The sequence below is a fragment of the Cololabis saira genome, chromosome 20, assembly GCF_033807715.1.
Source record: "Cololabis saira isolate AMF1-May2022 chromosome 20, fColSai1.1, whole genome shotgun sequence".
Taxonomy (NCBI): domain Eukaryota; kingdom Metazoa; phylum Chordata; class Actinopteri; order Beloniformes; family Belonidae; genus Cololabis; species Cololabis saira.
In genome coordinates, this window is record NC_084606.1 from 37,386,275 (window position 1) to 37,410,199 (window position 23,925).

Consider the following 23,925-nt stretch of genomic DNA (forward strand, 5'->3'; position numbering starts at 1 on the left):
AAATCTGGGTGGAGAGGCAAGTCTGAGCTCGGTCTGTGATGTCATAGTATCCTATGAATAGTATCCTATTACATATTTACTGACTGAGAAGGCTCCAAACAAAGAGACAGGATAGTTTTTTTTTTTCATTTAGTCACTTCAGATAACTAACTTTAGATAGAACTTTATTCATCCCCAAAGGGAAATTCAACTGTCCATCAAAACATAAAAAACAACCACACTTCCACTCAGACAATAAAAGCCCATTAATATTAAAATAAACATGAAATAAAAGGTTAAAAAATAGCATATAAAGTGTAAAATAAAATATAGTCCAGTTGTGGCAGAGGTGAGTGTGCGTGTGACTGAGTTCAGGAGGAGTTAAACATTTATGCTCATATGTCCCTTTTTAAATCTGTATTTGTTTCTAGTCATAGCCTTTAGGCCACATGAAGCCGTTAAAGCCCCCATATAGTGTTTTTTTTTTTTTGTGACTAAGTGGTTAAAATTTTGATCTTTTAAGTAATCTCTCTGCATTTTAAGCAACACAGTTGAGAAAATAATCAATACTTGTGTTTCAGAGCACTAACAATGTTTTTACACATTTTTCCACGTTTACATCATGTGCACCTTTTTTTTTTTTTTTAATGTTTTTTTTCTTTTCTTGTATCTTAAATTAGAAGAGATTTGTGAATCAAAGATGAAACATCCAATCTATCACACAATCAGGAGGCTCTAAATGACAGATTCAATAATTTCCCTACATTTCTGATGTGTGTGACTTTGATTAATCTTTAGACGGTGAATGGAAAAACGAACTGGGGCCAATGAAACACCTGAGGCCAAGATCTTCTTTAGTGACATATACAGGCAGACCTTTAAAATATACCCCACATAAGTTCTGCGAGCTGCTTTCACCAGGAATGACGGTTAAAAGAAAAATAAATCTCGCACATTGATGCTGCCAAGCAGCATCATTCTTGTTGGTCTTCATTTGTTCTATTTTCTATTTAAAAGGAAAAAAGTAACATGAACAAGTTTTCCTTTTTCATTTTTTCCACATAAGGGTCTATACGTTTAAAAAAAGATGGCTATCAGACCTAGAAGAAGGTGGTGTTATAATGGAATGATGAGTCGATTTAACGGAGAACCATAATCCAGGCTTGAGCCGTCCTGCTTCTCCCAGCTCAGGTTCAGCCTGGCTGTAGCTCTAAGTGCATTATGTGTGTGCTTGTTTTTAATCTTTATTTAACGAGCTAAAACAACTTGTAATATTTCAAATTGCTCCTTTTTTGTCTATGAAATCATAATCTCATTATAATCACATATTAACGGTCATATAGACTGTTAAATGACATCCTTTGGGAAAAGCCAAAAGTGGGATATCTTTCTGCAAAAATAATTATATTGGCGGGGAAAAAAAAAAAAGAGTAAGAGCTGGTGGTGGGCCAGTTCAGCCACCGTCAGCCAGTTTCTTGGCTAACTCTGCCGTTATGTGCACTCTAGCTCTGAGAGTTAGTTTCATTGTTGTTGATGTGTGAGAGATGATTGGGATGGGAGTAGGGATACTCGTAGAGCTGTGAGACCTAGAAGTCCTTACAGTAATCAAATATTAGTTCAAACTTTTATCTGAAGAAAAATACATTTTTTTTGTAATGCTCCGCAATGGGGTCAAGAGTTATAAGCAGATGTATAAAAAATGTAATTTTGGGGCTAAAATCAACATCATGGACTGCTGATGTCATGTCTTGCTGCTATACTAATCCTTGAACTGCACATTGCACTTTAAACTGCAGCCACTCTTTTAGGCTGTCATAACTTGCTGCCATATTCTCTTGTACAGTGCACTTTAAATTGCAGCTATATTCTTAGCTGTTTAATTTGCTGCTATAGTTGTCCTGCACATTCAACTTTTAAATGGATTTGTATTCTTTTTTTCTTTTATCTTCCTTTTTTGGGGGCTCATTTTCTGGTTATTTTGCTGTTATATTGATCCACTGCTGTCCCTAGGTGGATTGGATACATTATTAATGTGTATTGTTGATTTGTCTTATGTTGTATTGTTGTGGCCATGGTGGCAATGAAGTTTCCCCTTTGGGGAGTATTAAAGTTGAATCCATGAAAGTCTCAAAAGCTGCACATGATGTTGTAATGAGGTCTGTGAGGAGGATGTTCATTTACATGAAACAGTAATTGAGTCACCTTCAGATGTTGTAGGGGAAGTCGGAGACTCAGGCTTCACATCAGTTCGTCTAAGTTTTTTTAATTAATTCAGAGTATAGGTTTCCTTCAGGATCAATAAAGTACTATTGGTTGACATTAGGACTGGGTGATATTTTACCGTTCACGATATACCGTCAAAAAAATTCCCCACAGTAAGAATGTATCATTTCGCGGTAAAAACGATAAATTTCCGTTGATGACGTATTTGTGTAAAGCTGATTTATGGTGAAGGAAGGAAGGAAGGAAGGAAGGAAGGAAGGAAGGAAGGAAGGAAGGAAGGAAGGAAGGAAGGAAGGAAGGAAGGAAGGAAGGAAGGAAGGAAGGAAGGAAGGAAGGAAGGAAGGAAGGAAGGAAGGAAGGAAGGAAGGAAGGAAGGAAGGAAGGAAGGAAGGAAGGAAGGAAGGAAGGAAGGAAGGAAGGAAGGAAGGAAGGAAGGAAGGAAGGAAGGAAGGAAGGAAGGAAGGAAGGAAGGAAGGAAGGAAGGAAGGAAGGAAGGAAGGAAGGAAGGAAGGAAGGAAGGAAGGAAGGAAGGAAGGAAGGAAGGAAGGAAGGAAGGAAGGAAGGAAGGAAGGAAGGAAGGAAGGAAGGAAGGAAGGAAGGAAGGAAGGAAGGAAGGAAGGAAGGAAGGAAGGAAGGAAGGAAGGAAGGAAGGAAGGAAGGAAGGAAGGAAGGAAGGAAGGAAGGAAGGAAGGAAGGAAGGAAGGAAGGAAGGAAGGAAGGAAGGAAGGAAGGAAGGAAGGAAGGAAGGAAGGAAGGAAGGAAGGAAGGAAGGAAGGAAGGAAGGAAGGAAGGAAGGAAGGAAGGAAGGAAGGAAGGAAGGAAGGAAGGAAGGAAGGAAAAATTCCCGTTGATACGTGTTTGTGTAACAAACATGGCAGATCTGAGTCATTCCAGTTTTGCAGTACAGGTGTAACTCATTTAATTGGTTTTTATTAATTCAATGTAATTGGTGTAGTTTAGTAGTATTTAGTATCTTTTAGAGCAGTGATTTGGCTCCAAAGACTGAATGTGGTGATAGATTTATAGTTACAAAGGTGGAGTTGAATTGGTATTTTTTTTATCGTTATTATAAATGCCATAAATGATCGTGATAAATGTTTTAGTCCATACCGCCCATCCCTAGTTGACATTAAAATCTAAACTGTGGTTTTTATGTCCTCAGAGTGAGAAGCTGCAGCATCTGGACGAGTGTGACATTCTGGACCCGGAGTTTCAGCAGCACTTGGGCGATGCTCGCACCTTCCTCCGGCAGGAGATCCAGCGCGAGCTGAAGATCAAGGAGGCGGCGGAGAGGCTGAGGCGAGCCGTGACCGGCCGCAAGAGCACGGCCGACGTCCAGGGCCAGCTCAAGGCCTCCAGCCGCAAGCTGAAGAAGCTGCACTGGAAACTACAGGAGATCAACGCCAGGTCCATGACTACGGAGAAGGGAAGAGCAGCAGGTAACGCAGCAGAGCTTTTACAAAAACAGGACATAATAGAAGCAGGTGAACAAGAAGTGACTTCATCGTTTCCTGAACCAAACCAAATAAGGCTACGTTCACACTGCAGTCCTTAATGCTCTATTCCGATTTTTTCCCATATCCGATTTTTTTGTGTGGCTGTTCACATTATCTTTTAAAATGTGTCCTATATCCGACTCGAGTGTGAACGCATCGCGGCCCTGAACTGACCCGCATGCGCAGAGGCGTGTGGTGATGACAATGATGGATTTGCATCCAACAGGTGCCTGTGAACTGCCAATTATCCATCAAGCTCCACAATTATCATGTTAACATTAAATCAGATAGATTTGTCAAGGACGTTTCTCTTGCATCTCTATCATTGTGCGGGCATGAATTCTCAGAGTTTTGCGGGAGCGGATGTAAACACTGCGGGCGCGGGCGGGAGTGGAACACACGGTGCGGGTGCGGGCGGTAATGGTCAGAAATGCAGCGGGAGCGGGATGAAGAAAACATTCCCGCTATAGCAGGGCTCTAGCTCCGCTCCCCGGAGTGTCAGCTCTGCTCTCCGGCGTTCAGCTGGGTTTATCACCTAACACACGGTCCAGCTCGTTGTAAAACGGGCAGGTTATGCGACCACGACCGCTTCGCGGATTTGAATCCTTAGCTTCTTTATTTAGTAATGCTTAAATTCAGCGGGTTGTCTCGTCTGATCTGAGGTCGTATAAAGAGGTGAGCGCAGGGGAGGAGGAGAGGCGGAGGCGGCCCGGAGGGACCCCGGCCGTCTCCCGTGTCTCCCCTGCGGCTCGGGGCTCTGCGTGTGACGTCAAAGTCGCATTAATTCCGACCTGGCTGTTCACACTGAGGTCGCATTGCAAAACATCAGACCTGTATCCGATTTAGAACCACATATGGAAGCGACCTGAATCTGATTTGAAAAGATCAGATTCCATGTGACTTGTGCTGTTCACACTGTCATAAACAAATCGGATCTGAGTCACATATGAGCAAAAAATCGGATTTGGGTCACTTGGGAACTGCAGTGTGAACGTAGCCTAACTGGGAGGGAATTCATGAAAATCGTGCACTTGGTCACAAGTTTGTGATATTTGGCATGGCGTTAGGTTTGGACAAGGTTTTCAAAAACCACTGCAAACAAATTGGAACGGCCCCCTAGTGGTTTGCAGAAAATTCAAAATGTGTGTTATTTTGATAAAATCCTGTTCTTTCACTCTGACTTAGTTCTGAGGTTATGTTCATCTTAAGCCTGAATTAAGGCCACGGTTCTCACCCAATTAGATTATTGACCCTACAGTGATAGTGACCTGTCCAATAAACAGAAAATTGCATTCCTTGGGGGTGAAATATGGGTCTAGAGCCCTCTATAATCTTAATTCTAGAGATATGGAGTTTTTTGTGCAAAAAATGACCTTGAAGATTAAATTTGACCTTCAACATGACCTTGAAATAGGAAATTTATCTCAGAATTGAATTCCTAGCACAAAAAAAGTAGAGAAAGTGACAATAGACAACAATCTAGGACTAAGAGAAGCTGAGATATGACCTTTGGCCTTTTCGGCGGGAGCCATTTTGCATTCTCTGCAAACCGGCCACTAGGGGGCGTCACCATTTGTTTGCGGTGGTTTTTGAAAACCTCATGTCCATATCTAACACCATGCTAAATATCAAAAATGTGTCACCAAGTGCACAATCTTTATGATTTTTGACATATTCCCTCCCAGCTAAAAGTGCAGAAGCAGTTTTCTGAAACAATTCAGTTGTAACTTCTTGAGGTTTTCGGTCCCAGACATCCCAGTAGGAGACATTAAGGTCACGTTTACAAATACTCTCCCTCTACGTTTTGAAAAATACCATCATTTACACCAACCCGCATAAATACGCTGTTAAGGTGCTATGAGCAGCCAAACCTACAGGGGGCAGTGTAACGAGAAGATAAAGTCATGCTAGCCAATCAGAATCCTGGAAAAAAACATCAACAAATGACACGAGTAACTTCCAGTTACTTCCAAGATGAACGAGAGTCTTTCGTTTGGAGTGACAGAGAAGTGGAGTTACTTTTAAGTGTGACTTTAGAATAAAAAACAGGTAAAATACAAAAAAATATTGACGGTGGCCATACAAACTGTAAACACAGGTGTCACTCATGACGCTGCCCTGCAAAAACTCAAAATCTTACCAGGAATATTTGTCTTATTTTTTACTTAAAATGTCCCATTTTTAGTCAAAAAATCTTATTACACTTAAAACAAGAATCATCACCAGATAAGTTATTTGACAATTTGCACCTGTTTCAAGTACATTTTCACTTTTTTCCAGTGATGAGTCTTGTTTTAAGTGTAATGAGATTTTTTTGACAATAAATGTAACATTTTAGCTAGAAATAAGACAAATATTCTTGTTAAGATTTAGAGCTTTTGCAGTGTGGTGACGTTTCTGTCTCATAATGTGACGTTCTGAAGCCTAAATGTCCGTTTCTCTCTGTTTACAAGCAAACGTGAAGACGGAATTTTTGCAAATCTCCACTTTGGCCGGAGGTTTTTGGGAAATGATGGTTTTTGGTGACTTTGAGCTTCGTTTTCGTGTAAACGAACGGCCAAAACGCTGGAAAACACCACCGTTCTTGCTACGTGTAAACAGGGCCTTAACCTGCTTTTCTTGAAACCATGGCTTCAGTGCACCGAGGTCTGCACACATTTGTTTATGCAAAGCCCTGCTAAGATCCTACAACAGGATTTCACGCGGGTTTGTCCTCTGACAGGACCGTGACTACGCCCACTCATGTAGATTGCTCATAATTTCTCTGCATCTACCAATAGGAGTTGCTACAATATGTACTATACAAGTTTTCTGCAACGATGGTGCTGCTTGTTAAAGGTATTGTGACATGAAAAACACATTTTTCTTGATTTTTTGTGTTTTGTTGGGTGTCTTGACATCAATTACACCCAAAAAACAACAAACTTTTAACATTCAGTGTATTGTGTGCTTTCTGGGATTTTCCGCATAACTGTGCAAAAACGGCGCACCTGGTTTGGTGGCGGGCCGTGACGTCAGGGCCCGCTAAATCACCGCCCCCTCCACCCAGCTCCCTGCCTCCTCTCCTCTCCAGCGCACCATAAAGGCTGATTTATGGTTCCGCGTTACACCGACGCAGAGACTACGGCGTAGGGTTACGCGGCGACGCGCTCGGCTGTTTAGAGCGTCTTTTGTTCTAATCACCGGAGGAAAACTGCTAAGAAGACCCGCGGGCACTGACTGGACTTAAGATAAGGGGACAGTGCTGCTTGCATGCCTTTTATTTTTATGATTGTTTGCTGTGGTTCTCCCTGCTGCTTTTCCGTGCTTCGCTTGTCGCTTAACTCTCCGACGCCGCTGTGAGGGTATGGGTTGGGTTGGAGGAGGTTTGGAGGAGGAGCGGGGCAATGATTGACAGGAAAGGGGGGAAAGGAAGCGTTTTTCACGGCACAAAAAAACACTGTAATAAAAAGCCAGGAAAAGAGTACTAGAGTGAAGTTTTTCTTGTTACACTCTTTTAGACACATTTGAGGGATGTTGGCCAAGACTTTTAATAGTGTTAAAAGCATGTTAAAAATGATGTCACAATACCTTTAAGGTCAACATCTCCCCTTTTGGCTCGTCTGTCCAAAGATCGTTGATCCAAACGTCTTTGAGCTTGTTCTGTTGCAACTCTGAGCATTGCACAGTCTGACCCCGGGTCAACCCTCTGGGATCTCTGACATTTCATTTCATTTTATTCTTTATTTCATTCAAAAAATAAAACGAACAATTCAATACAAATACAAATGTTCATAAATTGTGAATGAAAAGGGAGCAGAAAGAAGAAGAATCTTATCTAATCTGCCCCTTTTTCCAAGAAATAAATTCACAAATAACCTAAATTAAAAAAACTACTAAGTGAATAAAAAAATAAAATAAAATTACCGCCGTCTATGGGTATGTCAATCTTTATTCAGATTGTTCCATAAACTGATTCCTTTCACAGAAACACAACGTTCCATCAATTTAGTCCTGAATCTTGGTTTTAAAAAAATCTCTGTTCCTTTTAAGTTATACTTGCTTTCTTTTTTTTCAAATCATTTCTGAATGTTGATTGGTAAAGTTTTTTTATGAGCTTTAAACATAATTTATAGAATACTATAGTCTACTAATTCATGAAATTTCAACAATTGTAACTGAAGGAATAATGGATTTGTTGGATCTCTATATCGTTTTCTACTGATTATTCTTGCCTTTACAGGCATTTCCCCAAACTTCAACACAGTAGGTCAGATATGGAACAATCAGAGTGTTATATAAAATGTACAATGCTTTGTTGTCCAATGAATCGTTTACTTTGTGTAAAAGAGCAATTGTTTTTGATATTTTTTATCTTTGTATAATGTGATTTCAAATTCTCATTCAGCATGACACCCAAAAACTTGGTCGTCATGGGAGGGACATTGGGAAGTTTTAAAGCCATCTCGGATGTTTCCCAGTTGTAAATAATTGTTTTCACTGTAGAAAGATGGACTCCACATATGTATCTTAGATTAATGTGTTGATGTTTACATGATGCTGCATTCGGCTAATAATCAGCCCCATGAAGTACCAGGGGCCTCATTTATAAAGCTTGCTTGCGAACAAAAGAGGGCTTGAAAGATGGGCACACCACCTTCTACGCAAAGGTTGGGATTTAAAAAAAAAAATGAACGGAAAAAAACGTGCGTATCTTTACGCCAACCCTGACCCTAGTGCACGAATATTTTGAAGATATGGGGAACTGGTGACGCAGGCGGTGAAGTGGTGAAATGAAGCCAGATTCATGTCATACTCTTAATAATGTCATCACATATCAGACTTATAATATAGTAGCGCTGATCGTGTCCCTCTGTGTTTGAAGCTCAGCGTCAGTCAGGACACGGTCACTTCCAGCTGCGCCATGCGCTTGGTTTGCTCTGGTGCTGCAGCCGCGGTGCAGGACACGCCGTGCCGGTGTTGTGCCAAAACGTGATTGTCTGCCAGAATGTGATTTCTGGCCGCAGGAGCGCGCACAGCAGCCCGTTGAGCGATAGCGCTGAAATGTCAGATTTTCAGATTATGAAGCTCAAGAATGAGATCAAGTCATATTTAGGCAGAACCAACTTTTCCTTAACTGTATTTGGCCTTCAATCAATTTTTGGCAGGTAAAAAGACCCATTTTCAGGGGAGAAATCAGATTCTGGCAGGCAATCACTTTTTGGCACGATACCGGGAACCTCCTCGTCGCCCACCGCTTCCAACTGTAGAGTGACTGAGGACATAATAAATAAGTGCCGGGCCACTCTCCTCTTGGCCTCCCCCTTCAAATCACACCACTTCTTTTTTTTTATTTCTGCCACAGATCTGTCCGTGGCACTCACGGCGTTTACAGCAGCAACGACGTGCTGCCACTCACTCGATTTCTTTCTGTTAGTGATGCCACTACCGTGAGCACCAAATAATGTGGTTTTCCTGCCTCCACCTCATCCACAACATCTCAATCTCAGTCTCCGTGAAATTTAGTGGCTTTTTTTTTTTTTGTGCGCACGCCATTTTCGGCTTTTGAGCGCACATACACTTTTAGTATGAATCCTACGCACTCTTTTATAAATGATGCCCCAGATGATCTTTCATTATGTCAAAATACCAGAATTTCTCTCATTTCTGAAAAGCGAACTGCTGCAGAAAACATCCCTCTTCCCCTTGACTTGGTAAAGTCGTGCTCTCTCTTGTGACACCTGCTTCAATGATCCCGGCTGCCTGTGTTGTCTGCAGCAACATCGGTGTCACATCTGGAAACGGCAGCCTTGCACATCACACATTAAGCATGTTGCATTTTCCTGCTGGTGTTTTCCAGCCTGAAATAACACCGCAATGCCAACGTGAAGCTAAAGCGTGGGATCTCTGATACCCATGTTTTCAGCAGCATCTGAGAGTACTGCTGATTCTGGAACACAATACACAACATAAAGGGGGTGCAGTTAAACAGATTTTAATCATCTTATTAATTTTGGCTCCAATCAATTTTTAAAGAAACAAAACAAACAACGCAAACACTTTACCCACATTTTTTCTTGCGTCTCGACAGACAATAAAAGCATTCACCCCCCCACCGTGACATCTTATCAGAGGTGACTAGACTCAAGAACGGTGTGATTGAAGACAAAACAAGAGACCAGCGGCCTCATGTACAAAGAGTGCGTGGATTTCAACGTGAATCCGTGCCTGGAATTCTTGCGTACGCAAAAAAGAATTCAGATGTACAAAACTGTGCGTACCCCCGAATCCACGCAGGTTTCTTTTAACATCACAATCAGCGTGGAATTGAGCGTCAACACTCCGCCCTGTCTCCTCCCTCAAATACATACATTTGAATATGATAATGAAGATAATTATCCATTAAAAACCGCTCATCTTAACAAGAAAGTTGTAAAAACAGGTAAAACAAATAAAAAAAAACATCGGCTGTGAGGTGGAGATAGTCCTGTCAGAAGTTGAGGCTGGAAAAAATAATTTATTTGGAGGCATTTCTTCCGATTTAAACTGCATTGCATTATGGGTAATGTTCTTTGCTTTGTGTTGCGTTCCGTGAAGAGTTGTGGTTTTATTATGATCGTAAGGGTTTGTGAATGTGTATGGGCAGCGTTAGTGCATCATTACACTCTGCTACAACCAACCTTTCCGAGACATCTTAGTTTTATTTTAAAAGACAACTTTACAGAACCGGTTTTTTGCTGCAAAATGTATTTTAATGTTTTTCTGTCCAGACACAGTTGTGGGATGTTTTAGGATCTGGCTTTAATGTCCAGTACTCGTCCCATACGGTCGTCATGGTGACAGAGATGTCGGACCTGTAGCAGCTCCAGCTGATGGGGAGTTTTTTCTTGCCACTGTTTGGCTTAAGGCTTTTCTCCCACTAAGGGAGTTTTTACCTGCCATTGTTTATATAATAATTGCTCGGGGGTTTATGTTTATGTTTATATTTATGTTTATGTTCATGTTCTGGATCTCTGGAAAGCGTCTAGAGACAACATCTGTTGTATTAGACGCTATATAAATAAAATTGAATTGAATTGATGGTCCAGTCTTAGTCCTGGACCAGCAGGTCCAGACTAAACCAGCTGATGGTCCAGTCTTAGTCCTGGACCAGCAGGTCGGTGTGATCTGATCATCAGCAGGTTCCTCTAACGGAGCCAAAGCTCCATCAGGATTTGCAGGTTCCATCGTTGAGCTCCTTTAGTTGTTTGTTCAGATCATGTGGTTGATTGTGAGATTGTTGCAGCTCCACTCGTGTGTAATTTATCTGGTGATGTGGGGACTGTCATGTCCTTCATGTGGTCGTGAACTTATTGTTGACGTTACGTTTCCTCATATTCTGCACTTCACTGCATCACCAGTGAGTGTTGCCAACGGACAAAACCTCAGAAAAGTGCGTACACCAGCCTTAATGTGTGTATGTAAAAGACTTTCTACGTTCGAATCAATTTTTGTATATCCGACCGTGAGCGTAGAAAGTGGCGTACGCAGGTTTTTTGTGCGTGGCACGTTTTGTACATGAGGCCCCAGATGAGATAAAACTGGAGTAAATCAGTGTCTCCTCTGTGCCTAAAGAGGATCCTGTTGAGCTAAGAACGGCAGAAGTTCTGTTGTCCTGCTTCAGGATGTGTATTTGTTTTTTAATCGACCACATGATGCAGGCGACATGGAGGAGGAGAACAAGGAGTGTGCAGAACGGTGCCAGTGGGAGGAGGTCCCGTCACCACTGGCCAGTCGAGTGCGAACCCTGAAGAAACAACTCACCATGGAGACCAAAGTCAAACAGGGAGCTGAGAACATGATCCAGACTTACACCAACGCCTCATGCAAGGTAAAAGAGTGTAAAGAGTGTTTTCCTGTCCATACTGACTCGTAGTTGACTGATTGCAGCAGGTGAGAGACGACACTCAGGCCGTTGCTTGTGATTCTAGCATTCATTAGGATGTGATGGCACTTATGTTTCTCTGCAGGCAGTCAAAGTCAGCTGACATCTCCTTGATCTTTTCACTCAGGGCTGATCTTTCCCTTGCCGTGGGGCTAGATCAGGGCTCGGCAACCCGTGGCTCTTAAGCGCCCTAGTGGCTCCTGGAGCTTTTTCAAAAATGTTTGACCTTTTTTTCCCTTTTTTTTCTCTTTTTTTCTTCCTTTTTCCTTTCCTCCTTTAATCTCAACATTTCCACTTTTTTCTAGAAATTTTGACCTTTTTCCTCGACATTTCCACTTTTTTCTCGAGATTTTACTTCAACATTAATCTTGACATTTCAACTTTATTTCCGACATTTTTCTCAACATTTAAAAAAAAAAATAACGAAATTTTGACTTTCCTCGACATTTTGACTTTTTTCTCGACGTTTCGATTTTTTTCTCGACATTTCAACTTTTTTCTCAAGATTGTACTTCAACATTAACCTTGACATTTCGACTTTTTTCTCGAAATTTCGACTTTTTTCTCGAAGTGCATAATGAAAAAAAATCTTCCCCCAGTTCTAACTAATATAGATACATGCAGCATGTGTTGTCTTCATTCTAAGGCTTATACAAGACTTTTCATTTTTTGTGGCTCCAGACATATTTGTCTGGGCTAGCCGTTACCAGCCCATAATCAGTTCTCCTGCTTTCATAAGGCGTCACCAATGTGTTTAGTGTTGTTGTGAAGGTCCCCCAGGTCTCTTGCATGACCCAGTTTTGACCGAGCGTTAGCTGTCAGACCTCAGGCCTCTCATTAGTCTGGATTCTACCCGGGTCTGTAGACTTGGTGGTGCAGAGAGCTCACATACTGCAGCTGCAAAACTACAAAATCATCCTTCCAAGGCCGCGCTTGGGAGTAGGGGTGGGCACAAATATCCATACAGCAATATATTGTGATATTTTGCAGTCCGATTCGATATCAATACTCAAAATGTGAATATGGATTTATTTATTTTAAATTTTTTTCAAATGTATTTATGTATTTTTTACTGTATTTATGTTTATGGTTTAACATTATATGCTTAAATAATAATGTTAATTTCATATTATGTAAATAATATGAAAAACATGAAAATATGTTGTAACTTTAGTTTGCATAGTTACAATAAAACGGCATGAATTATAATCTGATGTACGTGCAACTCTGATTTTAAGATGTGTAACGCCTTTAACAGTTTTCAGTGAACTATGTATAACATCGCGATATATCGCAAAATTTCGATATTACAATATCGCATCGTGATGTCCTTGGCAACATCCACCCCTACTTGTGTTGTGGAAAAAAAAACCTATGAAATGAAATGCTCTTTAATGTGTTCTTTCCAACCAGGTGAATAACAGGACTGAAACCGAGTGTCTAAATTACCAAGATTAAGACTTGAGAGATGATCCAGATTTCAGTAGATTTAATAAAATAGTTGCATGTAAAAGGGTCGGTACATACAGGACTGTCTCAGAAAATAAGAATATTGTGATAAAGTTCTTTATTTTCTGTAATGCAATTTATAAAAAAAAAAAAAAAAAAAGTCATACATTCTGGATTCTTTACAAATCAACTTTCCCAGAATATTCTAATTTTTTGAGATAGGATATTTGAGTTTTCTTAAGCTGTAAGCTATGATGAGCAATATTAAAATAATAAAAGGCTTGCAATATTTCAGTTGATTTGTAATGAATCCAGAATGTATGACATTTTTGTTTTTTTAATTGCATTACAGAAAATCACAATATTCTACTTTTCTGAGACAGTCCTGTACATGAGGTGTCACGATGCAGAATAACACTGACACAAAGGAGCATACTGACTTTAAGACATAAAGGATGTTTCATTCTTACAATTCAAGTAGACAAAAACATCTTTAAGGTCAGTGTTAATCTTTTTTTCAGTCTGTACATTCGGCTGGGCCAAGGCCATATTTTGCTGCTCTCAGCACTTTTGGTTTAATCAAGTAGCCGAGGCTGAATTTTCCATCACAACTTGGTGGTGTTTCTGCTGTAATGTTTGGGGGAGGTCAGGGCAAACGGAGCCTGTCTATCTTTTCACACACAACTTCTAATTTCATCTGGAAAAATGTAACCGCCACATTTTCACCCCGTCAAACCCAAACAGTTCTTACTGTTTCAAATAAATCAAAGGCCAACGCAAACCAAAGGAGCTCCAAGTTTCCTTTTAATTTGAAATTGAGAGGCGATAATCATTCTCCATTAGTAAAGAGAGGAATTAGCTCGTAGACGTATTTTACTTCAATGGAAGGACCAAAAACCTCCATCTCCCAATTCTTGGTTGAAAGACCTGATGTCCTTTTTATATTTAGAGAAAATTAAATACGGTATTAGGGGTTACTCTGATAAGTTTTCTCATATTTGGGAACCTATTCTTTCTCTTGTTTTATTTGGCATCTTTGGAAGATTAATTTAATTATAGGGAAGTATGATATTGCTAACCATTTCTATTTTATTTTTATTTAGCGTTCCGCTTATGTCCTTTTATGTCTTTTTTTTTATTTAAATTTGTATTATTTTCTATTTATTTTATTTTATTATTTTTGTTGTTTTGTGTGTCCTGTATTTTATTTTTCCTATTATTGTCTTCAGTCAGAGTTTGACTGGTAATTGGTACTTACTTTGGGACCTGTTTATAATTATGTATTTTATAGTGTGTGTTTTGGGGTTTTATTTTATGTAAAGTTTTGTGTCTTTATTTATTTACTTTTTTTGTGTGTGTGTGTGTGTGTGGTAAAATATAAAACGGGGGAATTTGTTGAATCCTTTAAAAAATGTTTATTGTGTAATATTCATTACATTGACTACCCAATAAAGAAACCTGGAAAAAAAAAAAGTAAAGAGAGGAATTGTACATAAACTTTCCTAGCTTAGGTGTTCAGAGTTGCATGTGATCGACCACCAAGACTTTGCTGTGACCACAAACGTATGTCGGGGTATTTTAGAGTTAAATACGAGACTGTTTATCCGAGTGGAGGAAATGGGCCGTGCAGAGATTCCCATCACACAAGCAAATCTGCAGCAGACTAATAGACAAATAATATTTAGTATGTTCCTCTGTTTTCTAAATGTATTTTTTATTACTGTCACATTGTCTTGTTTTTCTGGTCCAGGACAGGAAGATGCTTTCTGTTGCCCAGCAGATGCTGCAGGATAGCCGCACCAAGATCGAGCTGCTCCGCTTGCAGATCATCAAAATCAGTCAGATGAGAGACGGGGAGCGAGAAGGAGCATCTGGTAAATAAATACCCTCACGCAAGGTTCTGCACGGCCCGGATGATACCCGGTACACGTAAAAACTCAACATCTTACTAGGAATATTTGTCTTATTTCTAGTTAAAATGTCTCATTTTTAGTCAAAAAAAGCTCATTACACTTAAAACAAATTCATTTACGGAAGAGTATTAGGGCCATGTAGGAGAAAAAATATTTTGAGAGGGGAAGATTTTTTTTTTTATTGGGCGCTTTGAGAAAAAAGTCAAAATGTCGAGAATAATGTTGAAATTTCAACTTTATTGACAAAATTTTTACTTTTTTCTCAACATTTCAACTTTATTCACACAATTTCAACATTAATCTCAACATTTAGAATTTTTTTCTCAACATTTCGACTTTTTTCTCGACATTTCGACTTTTTTCTCGAAGTGCATAATGAAAAAAAAATCGTCCTCCTCTAAAATATTATTTTTATTTTTCTCCCGCCTGGCCCTGATACTCTTCTGTAGTCATTACCAGGAAAATAACTTATTTGACAATTTTCACCTGTTTCAAGTAAATTTTCACTTGAAATAAGTAGAAAAATCTTGTTCCACTGGCAGATTTTTCTACTTATTTTAAGTGAAAATCTAAAAAAACTGGTGAAAATTGTTTTTTTTTTTTCCAGTGATGAGTCTTGTTTTAAGTGTAATGAGATTTTTCTTTTACTAAAATGAGACATTTTAACTAGAAATAAGGCAAATATTCTTGTTAAGATTTAGAGTTTTTGCAGTGTATATTCCGGTTTGGGGTATATTCTCTCGTCCTCTGCTTCATTCAGCTCATCCTGAAGAGATCGTCAGTACGCTGGATCTGCGGCTGGCTGAACTCATGCATCACATGAAGATCGAGTCAGCTGTTGTCGAAGGGGCCAAAAATGTGGTGAAGCAGTTTCATGGCCGGAAGAACCAGGACCGTTGTATTTTTGCAGAGGTGAGCATCAGTGGGTCGTGCTCACACGCACCACCCTCACCCTTTTTAACCCTCAAAAAGGGCTCACCGTAACCATGGAGATGTGCAGACCGTTGGACATCATCAAGTCAAGACTATATTCTTTGCTATCACTTGTTGAGTCGGTCCAAACTTAGCAAGGAAAAAGGAAGTGAACCCACAGGTCGTTTATTTCAGTGAAAGCTAATTGCAGCGGTCAATAGTTTAGACCTGGAGCCCTAACCAATGACATTAATTAAGAGGTGTAGTTTAGCGCTGCAGGGATAAAAGACACTAAGACATTTGAAGTTTGCTGCTCAGAATTTGTTTGATTCTAAAAATGTTTAATCCGCTTAGCTCAGGGGTCGGCAACCCTGTGCCTTAGTGGCTCCATGGAGCTTTTTCAAAAATGTTTGACTTTTTTTATTTTTTTTTCCTTTTTCTTTTTTTCTCTTTTTTCTCTTCCTTTTTTCTTTTTTAATCTTGACATTTTGACTTTTTTTCTCGACATTTTGACTTTTTTTCTCGACATTTTGACTTTTTTTCTCGACATTTTGACTTTTTTTCTCGACATTTTGACTTTTTTTCTCGACATTTTGACTTTTTTCTCGACATTTTGACTTTTTTTCTCGACATTTTGACTTTTTTCTCGACATTTCGAATTTTTTCTTCAGATTGTACTTCGACATGAATCTCGACATTTCGACTTTTTTCTCGACATTTTGACTTTTTTTTTCCACATTTTGACTTTTTTTCGCGAAATTTTGACTTTTTTTCTTGAAATTTTGACTTTTTTCTCGAAATTTTGACTTTTTAATCTCGACATTTCGGCTTTTTTCTTGAGATTGTACTTCAACATGAATCTCGACATTTCGGCTTTTTTCTCGAAATTTTGACTTTTTAATCTCGACATTTCGACTTTTTTCTCGAAGTGCAAAATGGAAAAAAAAAAATCTTCCCCAGTTATAACTAATATAGATACATGCTGCATGTGTTGCTTGGCTGATACAAGACTTCATTTTTTTCGGCTCCAGACATATTTGTTTTTTGTGTTTTTGGTCCAATATGGCTCTTTCAACATTTTGGGTTGTCGACCCCTGGCTTAGCTGCTCAGATGTGCAGCGTTCTGTGACATCACAAACCCACCCCAGACGTCCATCATCTAACTGTGCCGTCTTATCTTCACCGAATGTTGCATTATTTAACAAATAACCTGCAGCTGTAAACGCTTCATCAGCACCTCAGGATACCAGCTCCCTTGGTTTAAATGAGTCTGAACGTACGGGGTGCTTGAAAGGCGGAAAGCTTGAACCGGCCCGTATTTCTGACGGGTTTTGTGTTCCTCTCAGGCGCAGGCTCGAATGCAGGAGTCGGCTCAGAAGGTGGACTTGATGCGTCTCTCCCTGGAGAGGCATTTAACCCAGCTGCCCCGGGACCACCCCACCCACGCCACCGTCACAGAGCTGCTGGTGCAAGGCCCGTCGCCCTCCTACGACACCAAGACGCAGTTCAGCGCTCCGTCCTCCTCCACCTCGTCCTCCTTCTTCAAACCAGCCAGTCTAACCGGTACAATAATTCTTCATATACATTTTACCCAGTACTCGAGTTGTAAAAAAAAAAATCAGGGGGATGGTGGATTTGATCATATGGGGACAGATAATTTGTGCTGATTACAAATAATATAATATATTACAAATAATAGCAGTGACCAAAACAGCTGCAGAAATACTGCAGGAATGACATAGCAGCAGTTAAATGCAGCCTTCTGTAAGCTTTAAATATCCACTGGGCTTACATCAAATACATCAAAACACAACAATAAAAAACACTTTTCTGAACTTATCAATATGACTCTGTCCTTCACAGGATAAGTAACATGGATCACTGCAAAAACTCACAATCTTAACAAGAATATTTGTCTTATTTCTAGTTAAAATGTCTCATTTTAGTAAAAAAAACCTCATTACACTAAAAACAAGACTCATCCCTGGAAAAAACAACAATTTTCACCTGTTTCAAGTAGATTTTCACTTAAAATAAGTAGAAAAATCTGCCAGTGGAACAAGATTTTTTTTTTGCTTGTAATGAGAAGATAAATATTGTCCCACTGGCAGATTTTCCTACTTATTTCAAGTGAAAATTTTCTTGAAACAGGTGAAAATTGTCAAATAAGTAGTTTTTCTGGTGATGACTTTAAATGTTGAAATAGCAGTAAAACCACATTCATTGATGAAATGACATAAGGGATGGAAAGGAGGGGTGGCAGTTTTACAGGGGGGATGATTTGGACCGTTTTTATTTCAGGGGGGGATGATTTGGACCGTTTTTATTTCAGGGGGGGATGATTTGGACCGTTTTTATTTCAGGGGGGATGCCATCCCCCCTCATCCCCCCTCAACTCCAGTACTGATTTTACCACATATTTTTACACTGACATGAAAATACACGTGACGCTTCTCCTCAGGCCGGCTAGAGGTGTGTTTGATGGGTTGCCAAGACCTGTTGGATTCTGTGCCGGGGCGTGGTCAGGTGACCGGTGCCTCGCCCGCCTCGCCCGCCTCCAGGTACCCGTCAGAAGAAAAGTCCCTGAAGCTGAGAGCTGTAGGACGGAGCAATGGCAAGACGGCAAAGGTGGAGGAGCTGTCCTGTAAGTACATGCCAAAAAGTGGCGAGTTTCAGCAGCCCAGTTGCATTCTGGGAGTTTGTTCCACAGGTGAGGAGCATAAAAGGTCAACGATGCCTCACCATGTTTGGTTCTAACTCTGGGTACAGGAAGTGGGCCTGACCAGCCTTTAATGCAATCAGACATAGAGGCGTCACCCCGGCAAGCGACAAACCTTGGTTTGTGGATGCCGCTGCATGCTGCATGCTCTTTTCTTTTCAGCATTTTCTATTTGACACAGATATTTCTTCTGACTAATATAAAAATAGGCAGCACAGTTTCTCCGTTTCAACAGCTGATGCACTGCAAAAACTCAAAATCTTAACAAGAATATTTATGTTATTTCTAGTTAAAATGTCAATTTTTTTTTTTTAGTCAAAAGAAAGCCGCCCTAGTGGCTCCTGGAGCTTTTTCAAAAATGTTTGACCTTTTTTTTTTTTTTTTTTTCCTTTTTTAAAAAAATTTTTCTTTTTCCTTTTTTTTCCTTTTTTCTCTTTTATTTTTTCCTTTTTTAATCTTGACATTTCGACTTTTTTCTCAAAGTGCAAAAAAATCTTCCCCCAGTTATAGCTAATATAGATACATGCAGCATGTGTTGTCTTCATTCTAAGGCTTAAACAAGACTTTTAATTTTTTGCGGCTCCAGACATACTTGTTTTTTGTGTTTTTGGTCCAATATGGCTCTTTCAACATTTTGGGTTGCCGACCGCTGAGCTAGGATGTTAGGATGCACCGTCCTCGGCTCCTCGCGTTGCTTCAGGGGTTTTCTGGGGACTTTTGGGGTTTTTGGCTGTAAATCACAACTCCTTGGCTTGTTTTTCTGTTTGTTTGTGCATCCTCTTAATGAATGAGTGAATCCAGTGCGTGTGTTTTTGTGTTCCAGCGGAGGTCAGTGCGGTTCTGAAGGTGGACAACAGGATCGTGGGGCGCACGCACTGGAGACAGCAGAGCAAGCAGGCCTGGGGGCAGACCTTCAGCACCGAACTGGAACGGGTCAGTGCCCTCCGTCATGTAGAACTAAGACGATTATGCAGAGACGCCGCGCGCTGACGCAGAGACGCCGCGCGCTGACGCAGAGACGCCGCGCGCTGACGCAGAGACGCCGCGCGCTGACGCAGAGACGCCGCGCGCTGACGCAGAGACGCCGCGCGCTGACGCAGAGACGCCGCGCGCTGACGCAGAGACGCCGCGCGCTGACGCAGAGGAGACCCCGTACGCTGACGCCGTACGCTGACGGAGGTAGAGACGCCATATGCTGACGGACGTAGAGACGCCGCGCGCTGACGTAATATATATATATATATATATATATATATATATAATCTGCCGATCACTTTTTCTGGCTCCCGATACATTTCTGATACTTTTTCCCGATCAGATACATTTTGGCAATGAATTAAAAAAAAAAAAAAAGACTAAAACTAAATTATCCCAAGTTTCTTTTCTTGTCCATTGGAGAACAACATGGACATATATTTCAACAAAGCTTATCAGCTCTGGTGCCACAAAATGTAAAGAGACACTCATCACTACTATTGTGTCTTTGCCCTTTATTCTGCATGAAATACGTGGTTTGTGCCGTAAACGCGAACCTCACCTGCCGTGCTCTGTGTTTGCTGGTTCAGTCCAGGGAGCTGGAGATCTCTGTGTACTGGAGGGACGGGAGGGCCCTGGGCGGGGTCAAGTTCCTGCGGCTGGAGGACTTCCTGGACAACCAGCGGCACGGCATGTGTCTCCAGCTGGAGCCCCAAGGCATCCTCTTCATCGAGGTTTCATTCAATTCATTCAATTCAATTAGTCATTAAACTGTTTCAATGCCGTCCAAGACGATCCAAACCGGAAAAGGCTCCACTTTTATCTTCTTTACGGCATAAAACGTTAAAAGCTGTATCTGATCCAGCTGCTCCCTCCCAGGTGACGTTTATCAACCCCGTCATCGAGCGCCGCTCCAAGCTGCAGAGGCAGAGGAGGATTTTCAAAAAAGGTTGTTATTGTACTTATTTTATCATTTTATCATCATTTATCATCATTATTAGGGCCATGCAGGAGAAAAAATATTTGAAAGGTGAAGATTTTTTTTTTATTGTGCACTTCGAGAAAAAAGTCGAAATGTCGAGATTAATGTTGAAATACAATTTTTTTTTTTTTTTTTTTTTTTTTCTTCTGTGTTTAAAATTGATTTAATCTTAGAAGACAATGCATATGCTCCAGCCTGACTAAGTACTTACAGTTGTAGTAATATTCTGGCTGTCTAAATTAAAGCTGTATATGGTGCAGTTTCAGCCAGGATGTGTCATTAATGGAATAGCAGAAATATATGTGCTCAAATTGTGCTGGGTACATCTGGTTTTCTCTTTTTTTTTTTTTTGATAATTGTATTTTATTGAGCATTAATAGCACAGCACATGGATACTGATACAAAAAGGATCACAATGCTCATTTTTATATTTTAACACCCCTGCCCTCCCATCCCCTGAACAGGTTGGACACCTAACCAACTGAATTGTAAAATTGAAGGAAAAAAAACAAACAAATAAAACAGACCAATAACGAATATAGCAAATTAACATGCACATAATCACATACACACACATACAGGTGGCTGTCATGCGATATCTAAGTGGGCACAGTATTAAGTTTGCTGATGTACAGTAATACCGGATCCCAGACAGAGAAAAATTTGTCCTTGGACCTGTTGAGGAATTTATCAAACCAGTTCAGAAGTCCGCTTTGTGGTATAGAGATTTTATTCAGCCGGCGTTCAGCAGACCAACACAGACGCAGTGTCTCGGACGGTGGGCTGACATCGAGTGATTTTGTAACAAGCTTTTTATACAAGAACAAACGGCAGGAATAACAAGTCAGTGAGAGACAGTCAAAGGTGTGATCCTTAAAGCATTGGGACCACCCCTGAGGGATCAGGAAGTCCATATATGGTTTTGTCTCTGTGGGGGCTGGAAGTCTCGGCAGGGATGCAAGACGCCGGACCTTGCGTGACAATGTCCCGGCAGGGGTCTTCAGGGACTGGAACCTGCATGTCTATGTCTTAAGGGGTATATGAGGCTTGAGCAATCTGCAAGGCGTTGTTGTGTCCCTGCAGGGGGGCCAAACTGTAACAATGCTTCATCAGACCCCCCGAGAGTATATTTGATCTTCTCTAACTGTATGAAATGTGTCAGATCATTAAATCGTAGAGACACTTTGGGTGGATTTTTTGACTTCCAGTACAGCAATATTCTTCTTCTTGCAAGCAGCGTTGTAAATGCAATAATATTCTTATAGCTTTTCTTTAATGTCATTCAGAGCGTCAGATAACGTTTTAAAGATGGTGGACCAGTAATTTACCAGGGCAGGACACGACCAGAACATGTGCATTAAATCAGCAGGAGTGTTTTGACACCTGTCACAACTCGCATCTGTGTTAGGATATATTTTAGCCAATCTTGCTTTGGAAAAATGCATGCGATGTAGGATCTTGAACTGTATAATGTTTAATTTGGCACAGGAGGTGCTGTCATTAACTCTTAATAGAGCGCTTTCCCAAATGTCATCCTGCAAGTCCTCCCCTAATTCATTCTCCCAATCTGCCCTGATTTTTGTTAGGGTTGTGTTTTTAAAGGAGGTTATATTGTCACTTATTCTTGCGATGAGTTTTTTAGGATTGAACGGGGATTTCAACAGATCATCTAAATCAGAGGACGATGTTATATGTGGAATGTTGGGGTCTTGATGCTAAAGGAAATGGCGAACTTGGAAATAACGAAACAAGCTAGACCGAGGTCGGCCAAATTTGTGATAAATCATCAAAACTTGCAAAAACACGATTTATGTACATATCCTTAAAATTATGAATTCCTCATCTCTGCCATAGAGCAAATCCTGAGTCTAACCTAGGTGGGGGGGGAAAAGGTGATTGTTGTGAATGGGCCCTTGATGGAGAAGGTTTTTAAACCCAAAGCTCTGTCTAAGTTGAACCCAGATTTTTAGTGTAAGTGTTTTTAACTACAGGATTGCTAGTGTATTGAGAGATAGAGAGGGGAAGGCTGGAGGTGACCAGGCCTGCGAGGGAGGAAGAAATGCAAGATGAGGCTTCAGAGCGGCACCAGTCTGTGTCAGGAGTATGAAGCCAGTGCATGATTTTTTTTTAACATTAGAGGCCCAATAATAATGACAAAAATTTGGAAGAGCTAAGCCACCCTGACATTTAGGTCTCTGTAACAGCTCTAACCGCGCCCTAGGACTCTTTCCATCCCATATAAGTGAAATTAAAGTCTTATCAATGGATTTAAAAAAAAAAGGTTTAGGAAGATACAGTGGGTTACATTGGAACAGGTAAAGAAACCTAGGGAGCACATTCATTTTGATGCAGTTCACTTTACCTGCGAAATACAATTTCGAGAAAAAAGTCGAAATGTTAAAAAAAAAAAGTCGAAATGTCAAGATAAATGTTGAAATACAGTTTCGAGAAAAAAGTCAATGTTGAGATTAATGTTGAAATAAAATTTCAACTTTTTTCTCAAAATTTCAACTTTTTTCTCAAAATTGTACTTAAACATTAATCCCAACATTTCGACTCTTTTTTTTTTCTCGACTTTTCGACTCTTCTCGAAGTGCATAATGAAAAAAAAAATCTTTCTCCTCCTAAAATATTATTTTTATTTTTCTCCTGCCTGGCCCTAATACTCTTCCGTACAGATTCTGTTTGGTTTTGATTGTTAGTATTTTTTTGTAGCAGCATGTGGTTTCAGCCACATCCACAATTCATTCACAAATGCGCTTGTTTCAAATATAGTGAACGTATGTTTGTACCATGGTTGGTTAATCGTTTAACAGTTGTAACAATTGCTCTTCACAGGGAAGAACTTCCTGCGTGCTGCACAGATGAACATGAACTTTGCCACCTGGGGTCGTCTGATGATGAGCAGCCTGCCCCCCTGCAGCTCCCTGGAGGCCCTGAGCCCCCCGGCAGCCGCTCACAGCTCTGGGGCAGCATGGTGAGGATCTCTGGGGTCTGGGGACATTTGATCACTACATGGAAGAGCAGGGACAGAACTGAGCTCCCTCAGGTTTTCTGAGACTTATTATAATAAGTAGTAGTATTATCATTATTATCATTACTATTATTAGGGCCCGAGCACTTACAGTCCGAAGGCCTTATTGCAGGAGAACCAAAAATGTTGAAAGAGCCATATTGGACCAAAAAACAAATATGTCTGGAGCTGCAAAAAATGAAGTCTTGTATAAGCCTTAGAATGAAGACAAATGGCGAAAGGCGAAATGTCGAGAAAAAAGTCGAAATGTTGAAATGATGAGGAAATAGTCCAAATTTTGAGAAAAAAGTCAAAATGTCGAGGAAAAAAGTCAATGTCGAGGAAAAAAACCAATGTTGAG

The 23,925-nt window shown here is 40.4% G+C and overlaps 1 protein-coding gene across 1 annotated transcript in view; it reads left to right on the top strand.

Moving 5' to 3' along the window:
• Positions 1 to 23,925, top strand: part of pkn3 (protein kinase N3) — a 50,192-nt gene that overhangs the window by 12,809 nt on the left and 13,458 nt on the right. The window contains exons 5-14 of the mRNA XM_061710228.1: positions 3,365 to 3,641; positions 11,378 to 11,547; positions 14,801 to 14,924; positions 15,724 to 15,875; positions 17,222 to 17,438; positions 18,337 to 18,519; positions 19,418 to 19,527; positions 20,160 to 20,303; positions 20,449 to 20,518; positions 23,390 to 23,528. Coding sequence (XP_061566212.1) covers positions 3,365 to 3,641; positions 11,378 to 11,547; positions 14,801 to 14,924; positions 15,724 to 15,875; positions 17,222 to 17,438; positions 18,337 to 18,519; positions 19,418 to 19,527; positions 20,160 to 20,303; positions 20,449 to 20,518; positions 23,390 to 23,528 — 1,586 coding nt within the window. The remainder of the gene's footprint in view (positions 1 to 3,364; positions 3,642 to 11,377; positions 11,548 to 14,800; positions 14,925 to 15,723; positions 15,876 to 17,221; positions 17,439 to 18,336; positions 18,520 to 19,417; positions 19,528 to 20,159; positions 20,304 to 20,448; positions 20,519 to 23,389; positions 23,529 to 23,925) is intronic.